At 48.0% G+C, this 23,412-nt stretch overlaps 1 protein-coding gene across 11 annotated transcripts in view; it reads left to right on the plus strand.

Moving 5' to 3' along the window:
• Positions 1–4,952: 4,952 nt before the first annotated feature.
• EVA1C (eva-1 homolog C) overlaps positions 4,953–23,412 on the plus strand; it is a 79,095-nt gene continuing 60,635 nt past the window's right edge. The window contains exon 1 of one of the 11 annotated variants that reach the window (XM_077879006.1): positions 4,953–5,060. Coding sequence is in view for 10 of the 11 variants with exons in the window: in XM_077879001.1 (XP_077735127.1) it covers positions 6,419–6,632 (214 nt within the window). In the remaining variant the exon portion in view is untranslated. Of the gene's footprint in view, positions 5,061–6,062; positions 6,633–23,412 lie in introns of those variants that run through there. The other 10 variants (XM_077879001.1, XM_077878999.1, XM_077879000.1 and 7 more) reach the window with 10 other exon arrangements.

Below are 23,412 nucleotides of genomic sequence, written 5' to 3' on the forward strand. Positions count from 1 at the left end.
TTTCAGGGAACATCAGGGAATGTCAAGGAATCACATAGATTTAGCCCAATTTCCTGAAATCTTATGTTTAATTTAAATAGGTTATGGGCTTTTAGAGCCAAAATGGACTGTAGAGCCCAAACTTTTCATTTTGCAGATGTGGAAAATGGGGGCAGAGAGGTCAAATGCCCCTGTGTGACAGAGTAGACACTATTGCGCCTGATGCCTTTGACCTTGGATGGACTGCCGTAGACACATCAGTTGGCATATCCTTAAAGGCCACCTTCTGTAGGCTTCTGGGCCAAACATGCCTACACAACCCTCCTAGTGCCCCCCCGCCCAAACCTCCAGTCCTCAGCGAGCAGGCTCTTTGCTATTGATGTGCCTCTTTGGTGCCAGCTCTATAAACAAACCACCATTTGTTGCTTTCTAAAAATAAGCCTTTTTAGCTCTGGACAACATTCGGCCTCAGTCTCCTGAGCTGAAAGGTTGGTTTCTTTGAGGCTGACAAATGGTGGCTTCTGTCTTCTGAGAACGGCTGTAGCCAGTCTTTGTTGAAAGCGCAGAGCTTTACCTTTGGTGGCACAGAAGAAAGGGGTGAGGTGCAGCGCTGGGGTCTGAGCACGCAACAGACTCCAATGTAGGCAGGCTTCCGTGGGGAAGGAAGTAGCCAGGGTGTCAGACAAGGAGGAAAAGAGGAATGTCACTTAGAGCTGAAAGAAGGGACAGGATTGCTTCCAAAGAAGAAAAAAGGCATGGAATTTATAATATCCTGCAAAGGATGCCTCTGACACAGAGCGAATGTGGCAGGTACAGGGGCATTTCTCACACTTGTGTGCAAAGAGGGCCAAGAGCACCCAATGGTGCCATCACCTAAGAAGGGACACTTTTACTCTGTATTGGCCTCCATCCCCAATTTCTGTCTTTGCCATTTAAGAAAGCTTCAGATGTTGCTACAGATGATCTGTGTGAGTTTGTGTCATAGGTTTCCACATCTGAGACAAAGAGTTAGCGGTAGCACCACGGCCAGCTTCACGGGCATGTGACCTGTGCAGTCGCTCAGGGCCACATGCTCAAAGAGCCCACGCTTGGTTTATTTTTTATTTTTTATTTATTTATGATAGTCACAGAGAGAGAGAGAGGCAGAGACATAGGCAGAGGGAGAAGCAGGCTCCATGCACCGGGAGCCCGATGTGGGATTCGATCCCGGGTCTCCAGGATCGCGCCCTGGGCCAAAGGCAGGCGCCAAACTGCTGCGCCACCCAGGGATTCCCCCACGCTTGGTTTAAATGCTTTGCTGCTATTGTCTCGAAATTCTTAATTATTATTACTTTTTAAAAGATTTTATTTGTTTATTCATAAGAGACACACAGAGAGAGGCAGAGACATAGGCGGAGGGAGAAGCAGACTCCCCGAAGGGAGTCCAATTGTGGGGCTCGATCCCAGGACTCCGGGATCATGCCCTGAATCAAAGTCAGATGCTCAACCACTGAGCCACCCAGGTGCCCCAATTCTTAATTATTTTTGAACAAAAACCCCAAATTTTCATTTTGCACTAGGCCAGTGAATTGTGCAGCTGGTGCTGGTTAGCCCCTATCTCAAAGGGTTGCTGAGAGTGGTGACACTTTAGGAGCTGTAGTGTTTGGCTCATCCTCACCAGACTGTACCTGCTTCAATTCCATTCCCTGCAGTCGTGACGAGTAACCAAGTGGCTATAATGGGTCGTGATTTTTAAAATTCCATCACAGGAGAAAGAGTTCAGGGGGGAACTGTCTTGGTGGGAAAGGTCATTTCTCTTCATGCCCCACGTTGATTTTACAAGAGTTTCCCTCTCTTTGGAGTGTGTGCTTTCCTCTTAGTTCTTCACCCTAAGAGCTTTTATGGTGGCTCAAAGTTGAGGCATTCAACTATATAATATTTAGAGAGAGGGAAATGGGGGCTAGGCAGTAACTGCTTTCCATTTGGTTGGGGGCACAAAGGAACTTGGAAGTGTGGAATCCAGAGAGGGAGATAAATGGAATTCTTTAATTTTCTTGCAAGATGCCAAATATTTTTTAAAGATTTTATTTATTTATTCATGAGACACACACAGAGAGGCAGAGACATAGGCAGAGAGAGAAGCAGGCTCCTCACAGGGAGTCTGATGTGGGTCTTGATCTTGGGTCCTGGGATCACCATCTGAGACGAAGGCAGATGCTCAACCACTGAGCCATCCAGGTGTCCCAAGATGCAAAAATTCTTAAAGAGATCAGATTAGGACTAAAATGTGGCTTCACAGCAAGTAGCGGAGGGGCAAAGAGGAGGGCAGCTGAGAGTTGTCCTTTGGGTTCCTCTCCCCTGTGTCCCACAACAGCTTAGCCACCCAGCACCGTCCATCCTCCCCAGTGCCCAATCCAGTTTGACCACTTGCCCCTTTTCTCTGGACCAGCAAAGCCCCAGCTCAAAGCACAGCCATAGCCTCCTGGCTACGCTCCCCCCACCCCCCCAGTCATCTTCTTGGACCTACTCAGATGTTGTTATTGTTTGATTAAGAAAAAATCAGCTTTATAGAGATATAATTCACGTACCACACAACCGACCCACTTAAAGTATACAGTTTGATGGGTTTTGGAATACCACGTTATTAATTTTGTGAAGTTGTAAAAACCTATAGCATTTGCCATTTTAAGTGTACAATTCAGTGGTGTTAATTAGATTCATGATGCCGTGCAACCCTCACCACTATTTCCAGAACTTTTTCATTACCCCAAACAACAGCTCTGTACCCATTAAGCAAGATCCTTCATTCCCTTGGGACACCTGGGTGGCTCAGTGGTTGAGCATCTGCCTTTGACTCAGGTCGTGATCCCAGGGTCCTGGGATGGAGTCCTGAATCGGGCTCCCTCCAGGGATCCTGCTTCTCCCTCTGCCTATGTCTCTGCCTCTCTCTGTGTCTCTCATGAATAAACAAATTTTAAAAAATCCTTCATTCTCTCTTCCTCTAGCTCCTAGTAACCTCTAATCCACTTTTTGTCTCTATGTGCCTTTTCTAGATACTTCATATGAGTGGAATCATACAATATTTATCATCTTGTGCCTGGCTTATTTCACCCAGCATAAAGTTTTCAAGACTCATCCATGTTGCAGCATATATCAGAAATCATTCCTTTTTATGAGTGAATACAAGTCCACATTTAGTTCATCCACTCATCTGAGGATGACTACTTGGACTGTTTCCACCTTGGGGCTATTGTGAATAATGCTTCAGTGAATATTGGCTTCCAAGGACCAGTTTGAGTCTCTGCCTTCACTTCTTTTCGGTATAAAAATCCTTGGACTCACCTTTGACCCCTTTAGTCCAGTGACACTCAGCAGCCAGACCAATCCTCTACCAACATACAGATGATCATTTCACTCATCTGCTACCAATCTTTTGGTGGCTTAAGATAAAGAAGGGAAAGCTCACAAGGTCTCAGGGTAAAGATGGAAGTGCTGAGCACAGTGCTCTCCGTATCTCTGAGCTCTGGCTGACAACTTCACATCACCAAGCCTTGCCCTTTGATTTCTGTCCTGTTCACTGTAGACTTTTCTCCATTCTTCTATGGAACCACGCTCCTTTGGATTTCACACATGCTGGTCTTTCTTTTTCTTTCTTTCTTTCTCTCTTTCTCTCTTTCTCTCTCTCTTTCTTTTTCTTAATTTTAAGTAGGCTCCAACACAGGGCTTGAACTTATGACCATGAGATCGAGACCCGAGCTGAGATCAAGAGTCAGATGCTTAACTCACTGAGCCACCCAGGCACACCACTGATCCCTTTTTCTAAAATGTTCACCCTCCCAAACACCTAGCTTTGGCTAGTTTTTGCTTGGTAAACTCCTTCCATCTTTCCTATCCATCTTACCTTTAAAACAAAACACAGGAACAGACCACCAAACTGGAAAGAGACTCATACACCCAGAGCACAAATGAGTGGTGGCCAGAAGGGAGGAAGCTGAGGGGATGAGAGAAGTCGGTGAGGAGGATTAAGAAGTACAAACTTCCAGTTATAAAAGAAATCAGTCATGGAGATGAAAAGGACAGCATAGGGAATAGAGTAAATAATATTGCAACAACAAATGGTGACAGATGGTGTCTACACTTAATTGTGCCCAGCATGTTGTAATATAAAGATTTGTCCCATCACTATGTTGTCCCCCTGAAACTGATAAAACATGGTATGTCAACTAGACTCCAACAAAATAAATTTTTTTAATTTAAAAAGTCCCTGACACCTCCCTCCCTTCCACTCGGCTACCCAACACTTTGGCTCTGCGGTCCCTTTTAGTTTATGATTCTCCAGTCACTGTCTTCCTGTCTGTGATAATGACTAATATTGACCGAGCATTTACCAGCTCCAGGCCCTGTCCTACCCACGTCACCTGTATCAACTAATTAAAGTGTCACAAGCCTGAGATTTTACAGAGAAGGAAACCAGGGGAGTGCACAGTTAGCAACGGAGCCCACACTGGCATGTGGAAGCCAGCTTATGCCTACACTACAGGACAGTAGAGACTGCCCCCAGTCCTGTGGGAGCAAGGCCCCTTTCCTGTCCCAGCCCCTGCAGCCCCCGCAGCCCCAAGCACACACCAGTTCATACCTAAACCACATGGGATGAGGGGCCTGATATTTCAGCAAACGTTACTTACTTACTGGCTCCTAAGTGCTAGCCATCCTTACCTACCTTCCCAATCTCAGTTTCCCAGACCTAAAAAGCGCACACTAATATGTCCAAAAGTTATTGAGAAGGTTGAGGCCTAGCTTTAAGATTAAAAAAAATATATATTAATAATCTCCACACCCCACATAGGGCTTGAACTCACAACCTAGAGACCCGAGAGTCGCGTGCTCTAACCACTGAGCCAGCCAGGCGCTGGGAGGAGGTTGAGTATTTTTAATGTGGATTTTAAAATTCATCGTGTCTGGGGTTTAGCCTTTGCCACCTCCACCGACAGACACGGAGGAAGGCGCCAGAAATACCAGCAGCTCCGAGCTTGCCCCTGCTGGAGCACCAAGTCCGGCGGGCCCCTGGGTCCTCGCGGCGCACCTGTACGGGGGTCCCACAGGTAAGTCTGGGTGTCCCGTCCCCAAGCCAGTGCAGTGGGGAGCCGGCTGGGGCAGTGCGCCTGGTCCCGCCCTTGGGCCTCATTATCTACGTTTCCGCGTCAGGCCCGCCGAGAACTTGGCAGAGCCTCCCCGCGGTGTTCGGGAACACTTTGTGCCGAGCGCCCTCCGGCCCGGCCCTCCGCCCCGCCGCCCCTCCGCCCCGCAGCCCGCACCGCCCGGCCGGGACGCTCGCGGGGTCCGCAGGGGCCCCCCGGTTCCCGTACCCCGCGCGCTCCCACGCACTTGTCGGCTGCAGCCCCGAGCCCGCAGGCCGGGCCTGGGTCACACCGCGCGTAATCGAGAGGTTCAGAAAGATGCGGTGGCCCATTTTAAAACAAAAGCCCGATTATTAGCGCTCGGTGCCACTTCTGCCCGGCCGGTGTCAGATCCTCGGAGCGAGCGCAGCCGACAACCAACCAGGACGCAAAGGAAGCGTAGTGGGCGCAAGAAGAAAAGAAACCGGCCGGCTGTGGTCTGAAACCGTCTGACCCGCTTTGAATCCCCCCCCTACGGTCCCCCCCCACCCCGCTTCCCCTCGAACCCTTTCTGATTCCCGTCCTGGCTGCGTGGGCTTGGGCAGAGCGCGGGGGCCTCAGTCTCCCCCTCCGTGCAATGGGGATAACTGTGCGCGCTTGGTGATTCTACGAGGAGGCGCGCCGCGGGGTCGCAGGGACGTGGGCGCTGGGGTCCCACACCTCCAGGTCGCCACCTCCCCGCGGCCCCTGCCTCGGCCCCGCCCCGGGAGCGCCTGGGCTCCGCGCGCGGCGCTGGCTGCAAAGTGCGTCACGGGCACCGGCCGCGCTCCTCCCGCGGCCAGGGCGAGGCTGGCACGCGGCCAGCGCGGGCCGGGCCGGGCCGGGCGGGGGCGGGAGGGGGGTGCCGGGCCGTCTCCGGGGCGGGGACCCGGGCGTGGAAGGCGCTCCAGTGGCGCGGCCCTCGGTGCGCTGTTGGGGGCGCCCTCCGCGGCGGGCAGCTCGCCAGGGACCGGCCTCCGCAGCCGCCCCGCGCGCGAAGGCTGCACTTTCCCTTCGCCCCCCCCCCCCCGTTTCCTCCCGCGGGGCGGCAGCGGAGATTTCCTCTCGGGGGTGTGTGGGGGGGAAACTACGCGGATCCTTCCCGGGGCTCCTCGCCCCGCCCCACTTCTCCGCCCCCTCCCCTCTGCTGGGGAGCCGGCGCTGGCCTGCGCCGGGGAGAGGCTCCGCAGCCTGCGCCGGGAGGTGCAGGGTCCCCGCCTCGCCCCGCCATGTGACGCTGCCGTCCGCCCAGGGACCCCCGTCGCGCCCCCGGCCCGCGCCCGCGCTGGGGTGCGCCGGGCACCATGCTTCTGCCTGGACACGCGCGCCCGCCGCCCGCGCCGCAGCCCGCGCAGCATCCCGGACTCCGCCGGCAGGTAGAGCCTCCCGGGCAGCTCCTGCGCCTCTTCTACTGCACCGTCCTGGTCTGTTCCAAGGAGATCGCGGCGCTCACGGACTTCTCCGGTAAGAAGCGCCCTCCCTCGCCCTGCGGCCCCCGGCGCCGCGGTGCGCGCCCAGGTGAGCCCTGGGCTGGGGGCAGCCGCCCGCGCGGGGGGCGGGGGGAGGGCACGGCCGGGTTGGGTTGAAGTCGAGGCGCGCTCAGAGCCAGGGTTCTTGCCTGGTGCGAGCCTTCGGCGTAGAGGTGGCTGCGCGCAGTGAGGGCAGAGGAGCCCCTCCCCGCCTCTCCCCAAGGACGAAGGGTGGGTAACGTATTTGGAGTTTCTCGCCCTGCTGTTTACCTCGTCGGTTCCCCAGCAGCGGGCCCCGGCAGCGGGGACCCGACTCTGACGGATGCGTGTTCCCTGGAGCCAAAGCCTGCGCCGCGCCCAGCGCTGCGCGATCCACGTGCTGTGCTCCGAGGAGTTGCGCTTGGTTTGCCACTCGCTTTAGTCCCGCTGCGCCCCCGCCGGCCTCTTGGGTGCCCTTGTAAGGAGACTGGCCCCGGGGACGTCTGACCTGAAGTCTGCGCGGGCGGGCAGGGAGGGGCCGGAGGAGCAGGAGTTTACAGATCAGAGACTGGGGGCGGGGTGGGGGTGCGGGGGGGGGGTGGTCTTGGCTTTACCTCCAAAAGGTACCAGCGCCCCCAACCCCCGCCAGTCCCAGTCTCCTTTACAAAAAACCAGGACGTCCTCCTCCCAGTAAACCGTGAGGCTTTTCTTTTGGGGAGACTCCCCCAGCCACGCTCTCCCACGCAGCCGATCTCAGCTCTGGGGTTGCCGGTGTGGCTCCACCAAGTGAGAGAAGTTTCTGGGTTGATGATGGGGCTACAGGAGCCGCATGCTTGTATTACCGCTGCGCTTTGCAAAGAGTAGCAAAGTCCTCGCAGTTGTAACAGACCTGGGTCTCCCTCCGGTGAAGCCGGAGGCCCTCACCCTTTCCCAGCCCCTGCCCGGGGCCCAGGAGGCGGCTCGGAACCCCACTCTCCCCCTCCTCCGGGGATCTACTGCCAAGTCCAGGCTTTTGCCTGCAGGGTCTTTTGCAATCTAATCATGGTAAATGGAGTCACTGCTCACCCCGCTGTGCAATAGACTAGTACATGGCAGAGAACACTGGCAAACCAGAAGCTGAGTTGGGTTTCTAGTTTACTTACAGAGAATGTCATTGTTAGCTGAGAGCCCTTAGGTCAGAGGTTCTTTGCTTTGAATATTTAATATCAAGGCAGTGTTTCTACCTCTCAAAGGAAGCCAAGATATGCCTATTTGGCAAGCAAACCGTGGTCCTTAAAATCGAGCACCACAGGGTCAGAATGCTGTGGTAAATGTGCTGGGGAAATGCTTTTCAAGTGCTATTGACTTTTTTTTTTTTTTTTTTAAATAGAACTTTCTTGGCTGCTAGAAAAGTTCTGTGTTTGCTGATTTCACCGACGGTGAGCCCTTCTGAATCAGCCACCGTCTAGCTCTGAATATTGCAAAGAGTCTTCTTTGCAAAGCTGACAAGCCCCTTTTTTTTTGGTGACATCACTGCAACTGAACAAATATTGCTTTAGGTAAATTGCAGTGTGACCATTAGATTGTTTTCCCAGATTATAGACACTTGGGGTTTGTTTCTTTAGTGAAGCCCGTTCAGTACTTGGGGACAGTCTGTAGGTTACCACCCAGGTTTGGAATTGTCTGTATGTAGCAACCACAAGAGAGGGGGTGCTGGAGCTCTCCAACAGGGATGCTGTATCTGGGGAGGGGGGAAGGAAAGGGATATTTGGATACATGTACTTCTAAATGACACAAATGATAAAAATATTACTTCGGTGCTTTCGGTGTGAACCTGAATTCCAAGGTTGAAAACTCCCTGAGCCAGCGGTAGGTGGTGATATGGCCAGATCTATCCACAAGCAGCCCCCATTTTAAACGCTGATCAGCCTTGCTCTTTAAGGATCTGAGGACTAGGGAAAGTGTCAAGGAGCCTTTCAGGAAGAAGGAAAGAAAAAAAAATTACATCCTCCCAAAGCACAGACGCGTTCAAGTTTAAACCTAAATGCCATATTGTGTGGCATTGGGGTAGTGTGAGAGAAGGCTCAGAGAGAAGGATGGAGTCTTTCGATGTTGATCAATTTGGCTTGAAACCTTTGGGGACCCCCTGTGTGATATGCAGATGACTGTCTGAAGGTTGGTGGAATGCTTTAGCCAAAGCAGTGGATCTTGATCACGTAATTCTAACCGCCCCCCCCACCCCAGGACCTCAAAACCTGATGCTTGCTTTCCAAGAGGCAGGTGCTCCTGGTCTTTTTTTTTTTTAGGAACTTGGAGGGATTAGAAACCAGAGGTCTGTAAGGAGACAGTGCCCCCTGCCTCCCCACAGAGCCTTGTAAGAATAGCCCAGCCTTCCACAGTACAGATACTTGCTTGTTTTTCTAAACAAGGGAAACATCAAAAACTGAAGCTGAGGGAGGGTGGAGGGAACTTGGGAGCCCTTTGCCCTGGGACGAACGGGATGGAGGAAGGATGGTGTTTCCGCATGAGAGAAAGTACCAGAATGTCAGGGGTCCCGGCCATTGTGTGTACAGTATAGGGCTTCCCAGGAGATTAACAGTGCAGAGTTTTGGAAAGTTACTTAAGCCTTTCTCTTCTTTGCAGCTCTTCCTCGAGCCTTTTCCTGGGGCTGTCAGCTGGTATAGTTTTCCTGGGTCATTGATTTTTTTTTTTTGCCCGGGGATTCCAGCATCGGATCTCACTCTTAATAAGCCAGGGGCTACATCGTGGCCTCCTCCTCCCCCTCCGTGCTCGTGACTTGTGCTAATCACCTCCAAGCCTGCTGGGAAAAAGGCTTCCCAAATACCCCCTTCCCTCTCATCCCTGAAGATATTGAGATGCTGCCAGCGGCCACTGGAAGGCTGTCATCACTGCGTTAAAAAACATATCCCAGGAAGACAAGAGCAGTTCATGCAAAACTAGTGCCTGTGATCCTTAATCCCATACTCAGATACACTCGGCTTTCATCCATTTCCCTCTCTGGGATGGAGTTGTTTTTTTGACTGCATTCCCACATTGGGGATTTGGCCTAAGAGGTCCAAATTGATCATTGATTTTTTTGTTTTTTTCTTTTTTCCCAAACAGAAGTGTAATGTCAGCATCATCTTTGTTCAAAGAACAAGGCAGGGATGAGTGCTGAGAGGAGGGAGGGGTGCCTTCTTGGGTTCCAGCCATAAAAAGCAAAAGATCCTCTATATTTTGTCCTGCTTTATTTCTTTTTAATTTTTATTTAATTTTTTAAAAGATTTTAAATTTATTCATTTAAGAAAACAGATAACAGAGAGCGAACGAGCATGAGCAGGGGGAGAGGCAGAGGCAGAGGGAGAAGCAGGCTCCCAGCTGAGCCAGGAGCCTGACATGGGGCTTGATCCCAGGACCTGGAGATCATGACCTGAGCTGAAGGTAGATGCTCAACCAGCTGAGCCACCCAGGCACCCCTGTCCTGCTTTAAAGATGTGATGTTTCAGCGTGTCTCTCAAACTTATTTTGTCATGTCCCTCAGGTCTCTTTTTTGTTGTTTTGTTTTACATTTTTTTTTTTTTTTGGTTTTTTGGTGATTTGTCTTTCCTTGTCTCTCTACTGAAGGCCAGCAGCATCTTCTCTTGTCTCCCTGCATTCCCCCTTTCTCTCGTCTCAAAAAGTTCAGAATGATTGATGGGCTCATTGAGAGGAATGGGGAGAGACAGAGGGAAGGAAGGGGTACAAAATCATTCTAGTTCCCACATGGAGGCCTAGAAAACTCTGGACTTTTGACAAAGAAGGCATGAGCATATGTCCACACGTTTGGTTTCACCCTAGGGCATGTAGCAAAAGGAAAGGGAGAAAAAAAACACAAGGAGAGTGGGGCAGCCTTTAAAGTCTCCTTGCATCAAGCTGTCCCCAGATCTCAAAGATGGAAGGAGTTCTCTGAGCTGATGTCTTGCTCCCTGCCAAGTAGCCCAAGCCAACACGAAGTAATGCTTGTTACCAGATCATTTGCAGCCCAGCAAATAAACCCAACCCTAGCTCCTTATTTCACTGGCCAAAAATCTCAGAATGAAGAAAAAGGGTAAGTCAATTGATCTTGAGGCCTAAGGAGGGGATGCAGGTGTCCATTTAGGAGAGAGCAAACCTTCCTGTTCTGCTCAGATAAGCGGTGGATCTCCACCCTGGTGGCATAGGAGAATCACTTCAGTCTGAACAAATGTGGGGATGCTCAAGCAGCGCTCCAGGGCTCCTTGCTTAACTGGTCTGGGGTGGGCCAGATACTGGTCTCATTTTGAAAGCTGCCAGGCGACTCTAGTACAGCCCGAGTTGAGAACCACTGTTCTGGTGTTCAGAGGGCAGGGCTACCTCCTGCAAGCATCAGTTCGCTCAGGGGTGCCCGGGCCTGGCTGGGTGGTCCCTCACCCCTCCTCCAGGACTCCCCACCAGGGAGATCGGGACTGTATTTTCCCAGCCATCAGTGGATCTCTGCATCCCAGCGCCTGCACGCAGAGTTCTGCATTTTCTTTTGCCTTAGTCACATCATCCTTTGATCCAGGGATTGTCTTTACTTTCACAAATCTTATGGGATGAAAAGCCAGCTCATAACCAAAGGAACACAACCTGAATGTCTGAAAGAGTTGTCCAGCTGTCACAGAAGAGAGATGAAGAGAGGCGTCTGAAACTGCCAGTCTGTTTCCATGGGAAGTAACTACATTTGAAACGTGGTCTGCTGGCTCGTTCTGTAGCAGAGAAGAGGAGTCTGGGCCAGCAAGTGGCTCCATTATTGATGGCTCTACTCTCCCAGGCGCTTTATTGGAAAGGGCAGCCTAGCAGCAGTTTCGGGCAAGGGACGGAAAGGTAGGGAGTAAAAGTTAATTGAGCACTGTGTTATCTGATTTCCTCCTCATAGCAGCCCTACAAAGTAAATATTAGCCTCACTTTCCAGATGAGAACCTTGCCCCATTCTGCCTTCAGTATCTCTTCGACTCAGTTCATCCAAAGTGAGGGCACACACGAGGCGATCCAGCGGATGTAGAAGGAAGATGTTAGAACTTTTGTTCTTTCATATTGGTTTCTTTCCAATCATAAAAAAAAAAAAAAAAGGAGTCACCCTTGGCTTAAAATTAACATAAAAATTGGCAGCTGAAGGGTACACAGTTTGTAGGTAAATGTACATATATTGGAGGCATGTTCCCAAAATGTTTCTGCTGATGGGGATCATGATTTTAAGGATTTGGGGGCCATTGGTCTCAGCCACCCTGTCAACTTATTTAACATTCTTGAAAAGGCACCACTTTGGAGGTAACGTGCACTGAAAGAATAACTGCTCCCCTGTTATCTACCCCTACCCCCATCTGGCTCCCTACCCCAGCTCTACGTCTCCTGGTAAAATTTAGAGGCAGGATTTGAACCCACTAATTGTCTGGTTTCCAAAGTCCATACTCTTGTCATTCGAGCTATGTAATGGACCTTCAAAGGTAGAGGTGAGGGCTCTCTGAAATTTGATTATACTAGGTCACTATTCTAATGAGGCTGGTGTGTTTTTATCCTTCTACAAGGATCTAGCATTCCTTAGTAATACAAATCCTGGAGTCACAAAGATTTTAGTATTGGAAGGGTGGGTGACCCAATGACTCTAGTCTCCTCTCTGAGTCTCTCCTGCTCTCTGGGGGTCCCTAATTCTGCAACCCATTGGCTGACCCCGATGTTTGCAGATCTAAGACTCTGGTCCAGCATAAACAACACCTTCTTCACTCGACTTGCCTTAGCACTAGTGAGAGAAGTTGGTGAGTTGAAAATACCATTAGTGTACCAAATACATTCAAGTACCGTGTGCCAGACCCTGTTCTGACAACTTTGTGTTTATTAACTCATGTAATCCTTACCACCTGTGAAACAGATGCTATGATAATAAATTGAAGAAACTGATGCAAAGAGAAGTGAAGTAACTTTGGGGGATTTGAACCCAGGCAGCTCTCCTCTAATACAAAAGCAAATTGCCAGTAGTCTAAAGCAATGCCATTTCTGTACTGTTTACCTCTTAATCCACTAGACCCCAAATTTCCCCAGATATGTGGGAAATATGTGTACAGTTATTATCCATTCCACCTCCTGTCTAAAGATAGTACTCATATAGCCCCAAAGAACTGATTACAGAGTAGGAACTAATCCATTTCTGGAAATTTTGTAGAACTGGTGATCTGAAATTATTTCTCCAACAAAACATCTACAACTGCTGAGTAAAATATAACAGACATCCTTTAAATGCGTGAATGACTCAATATAAGGGATGCAAACAGGGAACAAATATGAAGAGGATCAAAGAACTGGAGAAGTTAGCTGGCATTGACCCTGTGGCTACACTAGGACCATCTGATGGTCCTTACAACCAGGGTTTAACAGGTGCATGAAGGCAAGTTATGAGTTATTAGACCAATGTAAGTTAAGAAGTTGAAATAAAGATTTTCCAATAAATAAACAAACAAATAAATAAATAAATAAAAACTGACATTACATACTATATATATGAGAAAAAGAGCTCTTCCTATAAAACTGGGACCTGGAAGGGTTAAATAGTCATTAAAAAGGTGGATGAGAAACAAATCAGCCTTCTTGAAAAAAAAATGGCAAGAAAACATGTCTCAGCCTGGGCTCAGCTTTGGAGAAAAAAATTAGTCTCCCTGAAGAATATGTAATCACAGGCCTGGTTTTTCAAGAGTCTGGGTTTTAAATTCACATGATCTTTACCAAGAAACCTCATCTAAGAAACTAACAAAATTGTCCAAGGTTGGTTATGCCCCAAGATACTTGGCAAAACACACACACACACACACACACACACACACACACATAAATCCTCCCTACATAGAGACCTCATCATCACAAGCTCCATAAGCTTCCTGCTGATGAAATCCTGCTGGTTATGAACATGCAATCCAAAACTCCATTATATGAGCAATAATCAGCAGTAAAAACAACAGAGTTCTTAATAAATAACAGAGGGAAACTAAAACAGAAAAACGAATAAAAAGCAAGTCTAAAACATGACTAATGAAAGGCTATAAAGATTTTAAAAAGAACAAAATACATCTGCTGTCTCTACTAATACTACTATACTGATGAAAAATATATTCATTGAATTTAAAACTTAATGGATAGATCATATGTAGCTGAAGACAGAAGCAATGAACTGGAACATAAAGCTGAAGAAATTATCTAGAATGCAGCAAAAAAGGTAAAGACATGAAAAATATGGGAAAAAATCTATAAGACATGGAGGATGGAATGTAGGTTCAGCATATATCAGATCCATATTCCAGAAAGTGGGAATAGGGGAAATGAGGGAGTGGCAACACTCAAAGTGATAATATCTTGGAATCTGTTTTCAAGAATTAACAAAAGATTCAGGTTGAAGCATCCGAAGCAAGATAAATAAAAATATATGGATACCTATCCATATTTAAACTATAAAATACTAAAACCAAAGTGACAGTCTTAAAAATACAATCAGAGAGAGTGAGAGAAAACAATGTTATACATAAAGTCTTTGCAACAACAACAGCGAAAGCCAGAAGCCAGAGAAATATTTTTCCAGGTTCTGGAAAAAAGAACAGAACATCCTGTCAGAGCAGAACTATATACCCAGCTAAACTATCTTCAAGACAGAGTGTGGAGATTACTACAGAAAATAAATAGACTTTAAAAAAAAAAAGTGTGAAATGAAGACACGTTTACCATGATACATGCTTACCAAAACAACTGCTAGAGGTTATACTTCCTGGAGAAGAATGCTGAGTCTAGAAGGAAGGACTGAGTTATAAAGAAAGAAAATGGTACAGAGAATGACACTTTACCTACGTTCCTTGCTCTGTCTTCCTTCTTAGAGAGTGCCATCTCCTTGACTGGAGAGAGATTTCTTGAAGATATCTTGTCCTTTTGACACCTAAAGCCAAGGGACAGCTTTTTGACTCGATTGAGCTCTTCCATGGCCATAGGACTTCCAGTCTGAGGTGCTCAGATGGCCCTCAGTTCCACGGTGACTACAGAGCGGGAGTTCTGTGTGAAGGAACAGGAAAATGTTCAAGTCTTTCAGTTACCCTATAAGAGTCAGCCCTGTCCTGGGGAAGCCTCCTTCTCAGTGGCTTCATGCACATGCACAAACAAAGCAGCTTGGGGAGGGGGGGTGAATAATAGATTTGGCAGGTCACATTCTCCAAATGATACCCAAACCGCAGAGCATGGAATTGAGGGTTTAGCAGTGTGCCCACAGACATACCAGACAACTCTGCCCAGGCATAAATTTTCCATTTTCATACCCGCATTTCTGGACACCTGTATCGCTTGCTCACTCAGACCCTTGAAATAGAATTTCTCCTGCATTAAGAAGCTAAGGAATGAAGTGGTGTTTGGGGTTAGCTTTGACCTGAGGGCCAAGTTTTCTACACACAGAACCAGGCGACATTAAAATTCAAAACTCAGGCCACTGAATCTGAAATGTATGTTTGCAAACTGTCTGATTTCATGTCTGCCTCAGATGTCTCGTGAATACAAATCACCTCATTTGGGGTTGGAGGAGCAGGAGAAGGAAACCTAAGAATGATCTCCAAAACAAATCTTTAATTCGGATGAGTATAATAGAATGTAAGCCCATTTCAAGTCTGTCAGCATTCCTTTGATGATTACAAATGAGTCCCTTTTCCCCTGCATCGTGGGGGAATAATCTGGATAAAATAACCCTTTTTGTCTGCAAGGGCCAGTGTGATGCATACTCGTGACAGCCTATAGAGTAGTGTTTCAGAGTCTGAGAAGAGCGCCGTGCCACCACGTTCTTCCTTTCTTTCTCTTGACTTAGAAGATTTTGCACTCTTTTTATGTTCAGCAGCATCTGAAGTTCTCAGACTCCATCCCCCTCCGCTGTTGGATGGGAGACAGGTGGAAGCAAGACTACCCAATCCCATCTAGAAGGCCAGTTTGTCCAGCTGCTGAGGGTAACGCTTTAAGGAATGCACACAATTTCATAGCCCCTTTTCTACTGAAAAAAAAAGTACCTGAACCCCAAATCAGGCTTACACACTTCCTTTTTGTCAACTTTGTCATGAAATGAAGGGGTAGGTGTTTTTAAACTCCTCCTCCATTCTCCGAGGCCTGAACCACTGAACACATTCCAGAGCTAGCAAGGCCAAATGCTTTCTGGACAGGTGAGACAGGATGCAGAGATGGCCCCGGCCACAGCCTTAGGGTGAAAAGTGGTCTTGACAGGCCAGAGCTGTGAGATCCGTTATGTGGACGTGGTCACGGCAGGCTGTGGAGGATTCCACTGAGCAGGTCTTGAGGTCTTGTCTGTTCTGCCTCTTTAACCACTGGAGTTCAACTGTGAAGGTCCCTCTCTTCTGATTTACCTTTTTTTTTTTTTTTAAACCTAGATATCCCTGGATTTTTTTTCTCCAGAAATCTATCTATCTATCTATCTATCTATCTATCTATCTATCTATCTATCATCTATCTATTTATTTATCTACATAGCCCGTGCATGAACAGGGCAGGGTAGAGGGGCAGAGGGAGAGGAAGACAGAGATCTTAAGCAGGTTCCCCGCCCTGTGTGGATCCTGATGCCAGGCTGCTTCTGGGGACCCTGCGATCATGACCCGAGCCGAAATAAAGAGTCAGATGCTTAACCAACCGAGCTAGCCAGGCAGCCCCTCTCTATGATTCCCTAAAGCTTTAAGTCAGTGCTTTGAGGCAAAAGGCCTGCTTTCATCTCAGGCTTCTGTGTTTATCTCTGGTTGGTCCAGGCATGTTGTTCGGTGTTGTCAACCTTGACCCAAAATTCCATCTGATCCTTAGAGTAGATGGCTATCTTTATCTGGTGAAAACTCTAGGTTCTCAATCCAGGGAGGTTTCGTCCCCCACTCCCAGAAATATTTGGCAACGTCTGGAAGTAATTTTGTTTGTCACAACTAGCCGTGCTGCTGGCGTCTAGGTAGTAGGAGCCAGGGATGCTTCTGAACCTCCTACATGTCTGGAGGTAATTTTATTTGTCACACTAGCGGTGCTGCTGGTGTCTAGTGAGCGGGAGCCAGGGATGCTTCTAAACCTCCTACGATGCACAGACAGCCCACAGCCCCCACTACAAGGAATGAGCCCATCTTCACGCTGGGCTTGAGGAACGCAGGGCTAGACCAACTGGCATGTCCCCGATTTATTTTCTACATCTGAAGAGGGTGGGGAAAATTTATAATAACCAAAGATGAGTCTGGAAAACCTAGAGCTCCTTGGCACTCTTCAAGGCCAACTTGCCTTCTGCAGCCACCTACAGGTGCCCAGCTCTTTAAAACTGAGGAAATAGAGATCCAACCACTGTGGTGCTTCGACACCCTCTCACACCCCATGACTCCCCATCCCACTGCTTTCCTCTATGGAACTTGCTTGTGCCTCTGGCCCTTTTATCCTCCTGATTCGAAACTTCCACATTCGCCATCATTACCGTCAAACTAAATATCACTTGGGAGAGATGTTCAGACTTGACGCCAGTTGCTCACTCCCAGTGTGAGGATGCATTGGCAACACCTCTCACTTATTTCACAACTCAGTGAAGCAATCATGTGAGGGGGCAATTTGATTTGAATTTTTAAGAGTGTGAAAGTTGTGAAAACTGTGTGTGGATCAGCCTTTGCTCAGCACCTCCCATTGCCTCATCCTACTTTCCGCCTCTGTCCTGCACCCTCTGTCTACCACCCCTACCCCCTTTCTACCCAGCTCTGCACATCCCTGTTCAGATGGCCCCTGGCACAGTTATACCCACGGATGTGTCTGTAAAACGTTGTGTCCGCCTCTCTGAGCTGCCTGTTATAATGTGTTCTGATGTTCCAGGATGTTTCTAAGAGCACTAATTGGGTGAATGGTTATTTTATTTTTATTCTTTAAGGATTTTATTTATTTATTCTTGAGAGACACACAGAGAGGCAGAGACATAGGCAGAGGGAGAGGCAGGCTCCCTGCGCGGAGCCCGATGAGGGACTCGATCCTAGGATCCTGGGATCCCAGGATCACAACCTGAGCCAAAGGCAGATGCTCAACCACTGAGTCACCCAGGTGTCCCAAATAGTGTTATTTTAGAGCAAAGTTATTCACCTATTCACCCCTGTGCTGAATGTTACACCCTTATTAGGGTGCACCTGTAGTCTATGTGGTCATGGGGTGGAGCACCATTGCAGCGCCCACACTGAGTAGAAGGAAAACCAACAGATCCCTCTGAAAGGATGACTGCAACCCCTGCTCAGAGGTCACCAGATCAAAGGGCAGCCACCTACTTTCAGATCTGACCCTCTGCAGTCACCCCCCCTTTCCAGGCAGGTTGGAACGCTAGTGAAAATATTTCTTTCCTTCTGCCAAACACAGACAAAATATGGTATAGTTTCCAAAAGAGTGAACAGGGCACCGGCAGGAATGGGTGTGCAGTATTTGTATAGCTTTGTGACTCAGTACATCTGAATCTCCAAGCATTTTAAGAGCTTTGTCCAAAAAAAAAAAAAAAAAAAAAAAAAAGGTCTATTGTGTGGCTGTTGGCACTGAAGAAAATAGCAGGCCTGTCAGAACTCTGTTTCAGATTTAATTTTAAAGTGGGTGATGTAAGAATGCTGTCGGACGGGAGGACTTTGCTCCTTTTCTCATTCTTGCCCATCTGGTGTGATAGAACTTGAGTTTTCAAGAATCAGTTCATATAAGAAATCAGAGCACCTTCCCTTGACACTCCTTTTGTGAAAAGGCATCACGTTCATAAGCAAAGACTAATATGTTTTTAAAATGGGTATGGATCCCTGCAATGAAGCAAAAACATATTTGTGTTTCTATCTACATAAATGCACCTGCACGTACCTATATATATATAAAAGATTTTAACTATCCATCTATGTGCATATATGTATTTTTTCAGAGTATCCTCTTGCAAGATCTTACTTTTCTTTTTTTTTTTTACATTTTTTAATTTAAATTCTACTTGTCAACATAGAGTATAACACCCAGTGCTCATCCCATCAAGTGCCCTTCTCAGTGCCCATTACCCAGTTACGCCAATCCTTTTTTTTTTTTTAATACAATTTTTAAAATGCAGGTCTAGAGACATTATTGATTTTCCCAAAGGCCTCACGCATTCGATATCTACTTCTGGGTATTGATATTATACAAATAAGCAGGAAAACTGTATTATGAAAACGTTCTTTCCTAGTTGTTTCCTTTGCAGGATGTTAAACAGTGAACAGTGATTTTTTTTGTCATGTATATATTTTAACATAGAGTGCATGTTCCGTCCTGTCTCTGCTTCTCTTGGCCATAGAGATCATATACTATGCGTAAAACAACAATGACAACAATAACAAAAACAAACAAACAAAAAAAGAACTAAAGCATCACATTCAACCCCTAGATTCAACCAAACTATGAATAGGTTCTTAAGTTTCTGAGGCAAGAAAATTTCTCACAATGTTGGCAAGCACCCATCTGTGTTATGGGAGTGACTGTGCCCATTCGAGTCACTTGGGTCCTACTTTCAGAACCACCAGACCTCAGCAAAACAGCCTCTGTTTCTTCCTTGCTTTTTTCCAGAAAAGTCCCTTAAAGACCTGAATTTAAGGTTGTTTTTTTTTTTTTTTCCAAACATGGAGACTGTATACACAACATGGCTTATACCAGGCTGAGTCCAGGATAAAATCAGACCATGGGAAAGAAGATCAGTCTCTGGAAACAGAACACAGATAAACCTACCTCAGCTCTCCATGGCCTCAGGCCTGTTAGTGTGAGGAAGACTTGACCAGAGGGAATGTCTTAATTAATTAGTGCTGTCTGTGTAGCTAAAACACATGCACACAGAAGCTAAAGGACTCTTATCCTTAGAAGGCAGTCGGACAGTGACATGCAAACAAAACCCAAAGGGAAGACTTCCCTGGAATCTTGTGGAAACTTCTGGAATGTAGACTTGAGTCTCTCTGCACCATTTATCTTTATCACCCACATCTTCTCTTTCTGTGGGATGATAAAGTATTAGGTGGAGTATATAAGGTCTGATATATTAATTGAAAGCTTTACTTTAAGAATGTCAAATGTTGGGACCCCTGGGTGACTCAGTAGTTGAGCATCTGCTTTTGGCTCAGGTCGTGACCCCAGGGTCTCAGGATCGAGTCCCGCATCGATCTTCTCCCTCTGCCTATGTCTCTGCCTCTCCCTCTGCCTATGTCTCTGCCTCTCTCTATGTGTCTCTCATAAATAAATAAAATCTTAAAAAACATAATGCCAAATGTTAAAAAAAAAAAAAAAAGCACCGAATGTTTGTGGCTCAGTCTCACAGATTGGGTTAAAATGGCAGTGCTGAGTATTAGATTATAAATTAATATAATTATCAATTTGTTGTTCTTGCAAGCTTCAAAGAATGGACATTATCTGACCATATCTGCCCTTCAGTGGGCTGTGGGGAAGAGTGAATTTGCTGGAATCACAGAAGCTCAAGAACCATAGGGGAAAGTTTTAAGCGGTTCTCACTGCTGGGCTTTTGGGGTCCAGGCCTGATGCTATTACATCCTAACCCCTTCATCCACTGGCCTGTCATACGATTCAACCAGGGCAATAAGTCATAAAGGGCAATGTGTAGACTTCAGAACAGAGCTGTGCGAGACAAATATGATGCAATGCGCACATGTAATACTAAATATTCTAGTAGCCACGTTGGAAAAAATAAGAGAAAGTGGTGACATGAATTTCCATAGCAAATTTTATTTAACCCGAAGTATCAAAAGTATCATCTTTTCAACATTAGTAAAGATATCAAAAAAGCTTTTTCTAAGGATTTTTATTTATCTGAGAGAGAGTGAGAGAGCGAGTGCGAGTGAGGACAAGTGGGGGGAAGGGCTGAGGGAGAAAGAGAAGCAGACTCCCTGCTGGACAGACCCACCTGGGGCTCGATCCCAGGACCCTGAGATCATGACCTGAGCTGAAAGCAGACGCTTAACCGACTGAGCCACCCAGGGGGCCCGATATGTTAAAAATCATTAATGAGACTTTTACATTTCTTTTTGGCTTACAAAGACTTGGAAGTCTGGTGTGTATTTGACACAGCAGCACATCTCCGTTCTGACTGGCCACGTCTCGAGTGCTCAGTAGCCATGTGTGGCCGGGGCCACCATCCGAGCAGCACAGAGGCTGAGGTCTGGGATCAGGGCAGAGCCTCGGGCCTTTCTTAGCACCTTCTTCCCACGCGGCCTCCGTCAGGCCTGCCTCATGTAGGGACCAGTGGCAGATGCTCGGTTGTCCCCCGGGAGCCTGGCCTCCCCAGTTGCCTCCCCGTTGCTTGGAGGAGGACTGGTGTCCTCCTGCCTCCTCCAGCACCTTTCCTGAGAGCCCTCTCTGACTTTAGTTCTCATGAAGGGATAGGCCTGCAGGGACTCACCCAAACTGTGATGGAACCTGCTAGCAATACCAGAAATCAGCCAACCCTACTCACCCAATTCTTTTTCTGCCCTGTGGATGTCACAAGGATTCGGGGCTGTGTTAACCCACCTCGGGGTACTGGGGCCCAGGGAGGCAAGGGTTATTGAATGATTTTATCTCGAGGCAGCTGTTGGTCAGTCTCATCCAGAGGGGAGAGAACCCAGGTCGGGCACCAGGAAGGGACTGGCCAGGACGTTTCCCAGCTTATTAGTGGCAGGACCAAGATAGGACCCAGGACCTTGCTCCGGTTTTGAGTTACTGTGTTTGCTCTCAGGATCAGCTCTCACAGGAAGCAGAGCTGAGAGGGCTCAGAAAGACCCCAGCTCAGAGCTCCCTGCTCCCCTGACAAGACCACAGGCTGCTTGTCACTGTTTGGGGGCGCTTCTCAAGGTACTAATGTCTGGAGCTAAGTGAATGTGTATCTGTCAGCTGGAACCTAGGCATCAGGTTTTTTTTTTTTTATTTTTTTATTCATGCAAGACACAGAGCAGAGACACAGGCAGAGGGAGAAGCAGGCTCCCTGCAGGGACCCTGATGCAGGACTCGATCCCAGGACCCCGGGATCACGCCCTGAGCCAAAGGCGGATGCTTAACCACTGAGCCACCCAGGCGTCCCAGGCATCGGTATTTTTAAATCTCCTGAGGTGACTCTGATGGGCAACCGAGGTTGAGAAAGTGCTGCCCACTTTTTAATCCATCTCTCTGTTTATTACATGTTAAATACTTATTATGCTTTATCCAGACACAGACAAGGTGCAAGAATAGTGCACAGCTTTCCTTTACGCCCTTCCCTCAGATTCCCCAAATGTTACCATTTTATCACATGTGCTTTATTCCTGGCAAAGCACAGGCAAGATGCCCTTTGCCCCTAAAGCCTTCTGTGTGTTCCTCAAGAATGGGAACCTGCCTAACGGAGAACAGTGATCGAAATCAGGAAACGAACCCCCTGCACTCCGGTTTTCGGATCTGCACACCTTGTTCAGGTTTCACCGGTCGTCCCTATAACGTAGGTGAGAGCAAAAGGAAATCCCAGCTCAGCGCGCTTTTCAGCTCTCCTGTCTCTTTAGGGTCCTTGTGACCTGGAACAGTCTCTCAACCGTTACCTTTCCCGATGTTGGCCTTTGCGAGGATTACAAGACGGTCGCTGTTATAGGATGTCCCTGAGTTGGGATCTGTCTCCTGTTTCTTCTTGGTTACATGCTCGTGCATTTGTGCGGGATGGTCACCGTGGTGACCTTGTGCTCTCAGGGCGTCCCGTGGGGAGGAAAGCGATGTCACTTCGATGTCACGCTTCGATGATGGGGAAGGGGGCGTGGCCCTCTTGCAGATGACAGGTGCCAGCGCCAGCCCTGCTCCCCAGGGCTCATTGATCCTTTTAGTTGGCCTTTTAGATACGCTCTGGCAAGGCTGTGAGGGTCTTCAGCTCAGGACAGGCAGGTCTTAGAGCAGGGGAGGGGGCAGAGGGAAAGGGCCTGGGCCCCGGAGCCTTGCTAAGGGGAACCGCTCTGCAGAAGGCAGTGCCAGGGTTGCTCCTGGCATTGGGACCAAGTGGCAGGAGAGCATGGGGCGGGGGTGGGGTCTGGATTAGGGAGAGAGGCACGGACGGGAGACTGCTTGTCCCTGGCTTTGCCGAGAGGCCACCTTGCTGTCCTACCGATGACTTCCACGAGTCCCTTCTCTACCCTCCGCCTACATCAGAGCCGCTCGCTCGCTTTCTAAGCTTTGACTCGCCTCCGGCTCCATCTGTCTTTTCCGCTGGAGCCAGTGGCTTCCAGATTAAGCCCCAGAAATACCTGCTGTTAGGGTGATACCCAGCTTGACACTTCCCGTGACTCACCCTGTTTACTACCTGTTACTTATCTCCAGGTCAGATGCGATTCTTACCGTTTTGCAAATCTCTTCTCCCATTCTGTAGGTTGTCTTTTAGTTTTGTTGACTGTTTCTTTTGCTGTGCAGAAGCTTTTTATCTTAATGAAGTCCCAATAATTCATTTTTGCTTTTGTTTCCCTTGCCTTCATGGATGTATCTTGCAAGAAGTTGCGTGGCCAAGTTCAGAAAGGGTGTTGCCTGGGTTCTCCTCTAGGATTTTGATGGATTCTTGTCTCACATGTGTATCTTTCATCCATTTTGAGTTTATCTTTGTGTCTGGTGTAAGAGAATGGTCTAGTTTCATTTTTCTGCACGTGGCTGTCCAATTTTCCCAGCACCATGTATTGAAGAGACTGTTCTTTTTCCAGTGGATAGTCTTCCCTGCTTTGTCGAATATTAGTTGACCATAGATTGGAGGGGCCATTTCTGGATTCCCTATTACAGCCACTCTGGAAAACTGTGTAGAAGTTCCTCAAAGAGTTAAAAATGGATCTGCCCTATGGCCCAACAATTGCACTGCT

This window comes from Canis aureus, chromosome 30 (assembly GCF_053574225.1).
Source record: "Canis aureus isolate CA01 chromosome 30, VMU_Caureus_v.1.0, whole genome shotgun sequence".
Taxonomy (NCBI): domain Eukaryota; kingdom Metazoa; phylum Chordata; class Mammalia; order Carnivora; family Canidae; genus Canis; species Canis aureus.